The 6,076-nt window shown below is 33.2% G+C and overlaps 1 protein-coding gene across 1 annotated transcript; it reads right to left on the bottom strand.

Annotated features, from left to right (window-relative positions):
* Positions 1-4,152: 4,152 nt before the first annotated feature.
* On the bottom strand, positions 4,153-6,076 carry LOC116024850 (membrane-anchored ubiquitin-fold protein 3-like). The gene is made up of 5 exons (XM_031265860.1): positions 5,959-6,076; positions 5,613-5,751; positions 5,226-5,439; positions 4,953-5,123; positions 4,153-4,499 (listed from the first exon to the last, which is right to left on the bottom strand). The coding sequence occupies exons 3-5, from the start codon at positions 5,356-5,358 to the stop codon at positions 4,444-4,446; spliced, it is 360 nt and encodes a 119-aa protein (XP_031121720.1). The 5' UTR covers positions 5,359-5,439; positions 5,613-5,751; positions 5,959-6,076; the 3' UTR covers positions 4,153-4,443.

Raw genomic sequence — 6,076 nt, forward strand, 5'->3', positions numbered from 1 at the left:
GAAATAATACGAATTTACAATTTATAGAATCGTCGGTTCGTCGAGTTTGATTATTTGGACCTTCAAATTAGGCTTTTGTTATTGGCTAAAGTGTCATTCTACGCCATGAATTATATTGGATTATTCATGTCGTATCTTGAACTTTCATAACGTCCATTTCAATACAAAAATCATTAATTTTTTTTAATCTAGCATTTTTTACAGGTTACCAAGTTACTATGATCACATGGCACAGGTAATTAGCTTATATGGATCTTCTTTTTAAGTCAACCCAAAATTTTTATGTAAACCCCAAAAATAAACCCTCCCCTCCCCTGTGCCTTTAGCCGGACCGGTGCTCACTAGACCAAATCACTACAGCCCTCCACAATCCACTGCTCATTCCCTCCCTTGCGGCAGCGTGCGCCTACCTAGGAGTGACCGCGCTTCGTTCCAATTCCGAACCGCCAGTTCACGGTTCCAAGGTTACACAAATCATAACCGGAACCTTATATAAAGGTTCCAGTTCCGATTCAATCGGAATTTCATTTTTTTTTAGTATATATAATTATATATAATATGTTTTGTTATTATAAAAACCATATTATAAATTTTTTTAAATATAATTTTTTTTTTATATTTAGCTATTGCTAGTAACTAAATGCCTAAATATAAGAATTTTTATTATTATTATTTTACAGTTTTGGTACCCGTTGTTGGATTGGAAAAAGTTTAGAAGAAAGTTTTTTAAAAATTAAAAAAAAAAAAAAAAAGTCCAAGTCAACATAGATTACTTATAACTTGTAGGTAACCTGTAAAAATTGCTAGATGAAAGAAAAAATTAATGGTTTGTGTATTGAAATAGATCTTATGAAAGTTCAAGGTGTGGCATGAATAATCCAATATAGTTCATGGTGCGAGATGACACTTTAGCCTTTATTATTTGATTGATGTTTTTTAATTTCAATTGTTATATTTTTATATATTATAAAGGAAACGAGTTTGGTCCATTAATTATATTTATATTGAAGACACGATCCATGAATTATTATTATGCACAAATTTTTTTTTAATTATGTATTAAGTGACAATTTTAGTCTACCACTAACAAATTATGTTAATATTAATAATGTATTTTAAATTTTTAAATTATTGAGGGATACATTAATATTTTTCAGGGAAAAAGGGTCAAATAGGCCTTCGAACATTTCATAAGAAGTCAATTAGGTCTATGAACTTTTAAAACGTGCAACTAAACCCTTAAACATGTCAAAATGAGGCAATAAAGCCCACAAACCGATAATTAACCTGTTATTCACCGGAGAAGAAGAACAAACATGTGAAATTACTAAAATACCCCTCATTATTTTAGGGTTTAGGATTTTCCGGCGAATTTGGCCGGTAATTTGGCCGGAGTGGCCAAAATTGACAAAATTGAATAACCATGGTATGCAATTAACACTTTTAAAAATCGTGGACTGCAATTAAGAGGACCCCTATAGTCAGTGGACCAAAATGACAATTTGTTCTTTGCATTATTATTTATGTGAATTTATGCATTGAGCTTTTCAGCTCAGCTCATAGTCCAAAACATTATTATACCAAATTATCCACCCAATCTTGAATTTTAATTCTTTCATTTAAGAGGGTGTTTGGTTAGGAGGAAGGAATTATAAAGGAAAAATTACAATTCGATGGGAAAAGAATAAGGTAGAGTAAAGTAAGAATTCAAATTATACTGTAGGCTGGAATAAAATTTCTGGGAATAGAAATGGAAAAAGTGATATAAAGAATAAAATGTCCTTGTGTAATAATAATAATAATCAAGGATGGCAGTGTCATTGCATCCCTTTTTTTCATTTCCCACAACCATTGAATTGCAATTCATAGGGGGTACCCATGAATTGCGGTTGTTATGCCATGTATCTGGGTCCACCTTGCAATGTGGACCCGAATCCATTTTCACAATTTTAGAACTCTATGTTCACACTTTTAAAATTCTATATACACAATTTCATAACTCTATATTCAACAGTATAACACAATTTTTGAATTTATATAACAAAAGTGTGAATATTGAGTTATGTAATTTTGTATATTGAGATCTAAAATTGTGAATATAGAGTTCCAAAATTATGAACATAAAGTCTAAAATTGTGAGCATAGATCCGGGTCCACCTTGCAAGGTGGAGCCAAGTCCATAGCATAATTTGTCCATGAATTGCAATTCAACAAAATAAGGGAATTGCAATTCCGTTATTGCAATTCCCTCAAACCAAACAATGTAATTGGAGCTTTCATTGAATTTCAATTTAACTACAACCAAATTACGGTATACAACAATAACTGACCATTCAGTTGGGAGGAGGGAATTATGGAGGAAATGAATTGTAATTCGGTGGAGAAAGAATAACATGGAATAAAATAAGAATTCAAATTACATTATTTTGTAGGGAAGAATAGAATTATTGGGAATGTGAAGGAAATAATTGGTATAAAGACTAAAATGTCCTTGTGTACTAATAATAATAATAATAATAATAATAATAATAACTAAGGACATATTTGTCATTTCATTCATTTCTTCCTTTCCTAGAAGCAATGAATTGCAATTCATAGGGTATACCAATGAATTGCAATTCACTAATGGAGGGAATTGTATTCAGTGGAATTACAAATCTCTCCAACCAAATAATGTAATTGATGCATCCATTGAATTTCAATTCAAATACAATCTAATTACATAGAACCAAACACTTTGTATGGTTAGTTTATCCCTTATTTCATACTCCAACAGTATTTCCAACAAATACTTGCTAATTTGTAGAAATATGATTGTTGCCCAATGGCTTGTCATGAGCAATGGTGCACGTACAATTATGGCGAAAGAGAGGCTTTTGTTCTAAAAAGTTCAATCAAATAATGTGTAGTGAACTCTTATCTCGTGATCATCTTTCAACATTCAGAGAATGCACAATAAACATCCAATCAATACTCATGTCAAACTAGTTTTAGTTAAGCATCTAAATTATTGGGTGGTGATCAATTTTGAATTTAAATGTTCTCCATGCTCAATTATATAGCAATAAGAACAAGTACACCACAAATCAAAACAGCTTCTCATGAACAAGAAGAGAAGACAAAAGGTTCTGCACTAAGCATAAATCCTTTGAAACTAACTAACATTCATAATTGTTCACCATATATAGTTAGCTAGAAATTTCCATCTAACCTATTACCGCTAATGTTGACCTATCAAAATTACAACAAAAATAAAAAGTGGAAATATATTGATTGGAAATTTCCTTTCAACATATACAGTTGGTTGAAAAATTCTGTCCAACTAATAAGGTTGGAAGGAAATTTCCGTTAATCTTGGAAGGTGAACGAATTTTTATTTATTTATTTATTTTTAAATTATTGAAAAGAAATTGGGTAGGAAAATTTCATCACTTCTTCATCCACTTAGGTGGACAAAATTTTGAAATTGAATGGCAGAAAATTTTGAAAAATAAATATATGAAAAAATTATACTTTTCGTCCCTAGTATAGAATAATGGTAGAATTCATCCCTACATATTAGTCGTGTTCACTTCTCAAGTTCTCATTCCTAAGCTATGACTGACATGCGCACTTTTTCTAAAAGGTCATGCTCATTTCTATCCTCTAAGCTATAACTGGTGTTACAAATTTCGTCTCTAAATGTTTTGTTAAAAAATTGAGAAATTTTGCAATATCAATTATAACTTATAGGTCAGGAACGAAAAGTGAGCACAACCAACAAGGACAAATCCTACAAGTACTCTATAACTTAGAGACGAAAAATACAATTTTCCCTAAATATATTTATCAAAACAACAAGAGAAGGAATTGAAGCAGTGTGATCAAAGTTTAACTCACTCCCACTATCCACCTGGAGAAGCATATATAGGCAGGAAAAACATCCTTTTGAAATCAGTTTCAAGCAGTCAAAGATTGAAAACATCTAACAAACAGCAGCAATTATTTCACTTATGATTACTCACAGCTACTAGATGAGATCTGCACTACTTTCAGAAAACACTTCCAGAGTTAAATACTGAGATGAAAACCATCAATGCTGTGATACTCCTAAAAATGAAAATGCACAGGTGTCCACCCAACCAAAAGGAACTGTTTGTCCCTAGTTGAAAATGAAAACATGAATATAAGCATTGATTGAATACAAAGAAAGAGAGAACATATTATAAGCAGTATATGTCAATCGCACATTTTCCCTTTCTTTCCGTATTTGCACTCCAACAAACAGCCATCTCAAAAAGTTACAATTCACTAAAAGCATACACTATTGGAAAGTTTTTCTTCCATTACTAGTCTTCACTCTCCCTGAGCTATCAACTTGTAATACAGTTCAACAAAAATATAAAGGAATGTAAAAATGTGAATACACTTCCAATCTCATGGATACACTCCATGTGAATTGATTTACAAGATAGTGCATGAACATGAATTCCCCTTTTCTTTCTCCCGCTGGTTCTTATCTGCATCACATACAAAAGAACGAAGAAATGAGGGGAGATGCCAGAGTTTGACAGTCTCCAGGGTACAAGATTGAATCATGCCAGAACATATTAACTCATGGCTCTAGGATACATGTTGACAAGCACTAATAAACACACAGCCATTCAGAAGGAAAAAAAAAAGGCTTTTTTTTCTTCCTTTTTTTTTTGGGTTTGGGTTTGGGTTTGGGGAGGGCAACCAGTTCAACTATTTTTACCAGCTTACCACTCAAACTCTCCAACACCATTTTGCCCCTTTTAAAAGACCATAACATAGGAAAACCCGGCAAGTCCATCACCACAAAATAACCATTGCATCATCTATCACTATCAAAAGACTAAAATTAAAAGTAGGTAACTTTAAAAAGAAAAGGTATTGCAAGAATTAACATAAACCTCTAGCTCAACATATAGAAAAGTAGTAGGTAAACTCACCTGACTTCTTTTTAGTAAGTTGAGGCTGTACCACTACGTGCATAGTAATAACCCCTCCGGGAAGGTCACCAATATGTACTCTAGAGTCTCCAAGTGTCCTGCCATTCTCCAATACTTTTCCAGCATGAATCAGTTTTATGTCACTCGATGACTTTGGGACAACAGATTTATCTGTAAACCCAAATTCCGATTCAGAAATCAAATGAAAATAACCCTATCTAAGTTACTGAAAGGTTGAACACATATACAAAACCAGGTCAGCATAGCTATAACCTTGAGGCCACTCAGCAAGAAGCCTTTGCTTAAGAGAAGTAATGGTAGTAGACCGGGCATAAATGCCTTGACATATATCAGTCCCATCAAATATCCTGAACCTGAGTTCAATGCGTTCATCTCCCTCAGCCATACTGGCCCGAATTCTCAGCTAGTGTTGCAAGTTGCAACACAACGGCAACTTAAAGTCAATTAGCTCGGTGTTTCTCAAATCCTGTCCAACACATTAACATCTTCATATCCATAAATTAATTAATTCCTTAGCCTACATAACAATGCACCTTAACACAGAATTTTTCAATTTGAATGACTGGCCTCCAAACTTTTAGTATATCCATGGAAGGAAGCACACAAGGAACAGAAATTATAATCATTTCCTGCACTAACCTTGTTCACTCTGCCAAGTTCAAGTATACCAAGAAATTGTACGGACAGAACACTCCAATTAACACTGGTAGCATTGTACAGAAGAAACTTCATATGATTCAACAGCCTCTACTGAAAATAAACTTCAATTGCGCAGTTTCTGCAACAGAAGACGAAGCTATTAACAACAAGATGAAAAATCAAAATCCTTAAATTGTTATTTCGTGGAGAAATAAGCATCGAAGTGAGGTAAACCCAATCCAGTTCTCCATCCCGAACAAAGATCCAAAATCTTTAAAATTGTTATATCATATTTATGAAATTGAATAACGGCATAGAATAAAAGGAGGAAAAGAATCGGAATTACCTGATCAAGAAGCCATGGCAGACAGATCGGAAACCGACGGAAAGAATCAGGGCTGGACGCTTGAGTCAGTAAAGAGGAAGAGCCAAGAAGCCAACAGTGGAGTTGTATTGTATATTTG

Source organism: Ipomoea triloba, chromosome 7 (assembly GCF_003576645.1).
Source record: "Ipomoea triloba cultivar NCNSP0323 chromosome 7, ASM357664v1".
Lineage (NCBI taxonomy): Eukaryota > Viridiplantae > Streptophyta > Magnoliopsida > Solanales > Convolvulaceae > Ipomoea > Ipomoea triloba.

Excerpts from the sequence above, each read along its gene's own strand:
- LOC116024850 (XM_031265860.1), bottom strand. The coding sequence starts at position 5,358 with ATGGCTGAGGGAGATGAACGCATTGAACTCAGGTTCAGGATATTTGAT. Across the intron at positions 5,124-5,225 it reads TCTTGCTGAGTGGCCTCAAG|ATAAATCTGTTGTCCCAAAG; the intron begins GTTATAGCTATG and ends TTGGGTTTACAG. Across the intron at positions 4,500-4,952 it reads ACTTACTAAAAAGAAGTCAG|ATAAGAACCAGCGGGAGAAA; the intron begins GTGAGTTTACCT and ends TATGTGATGCAG.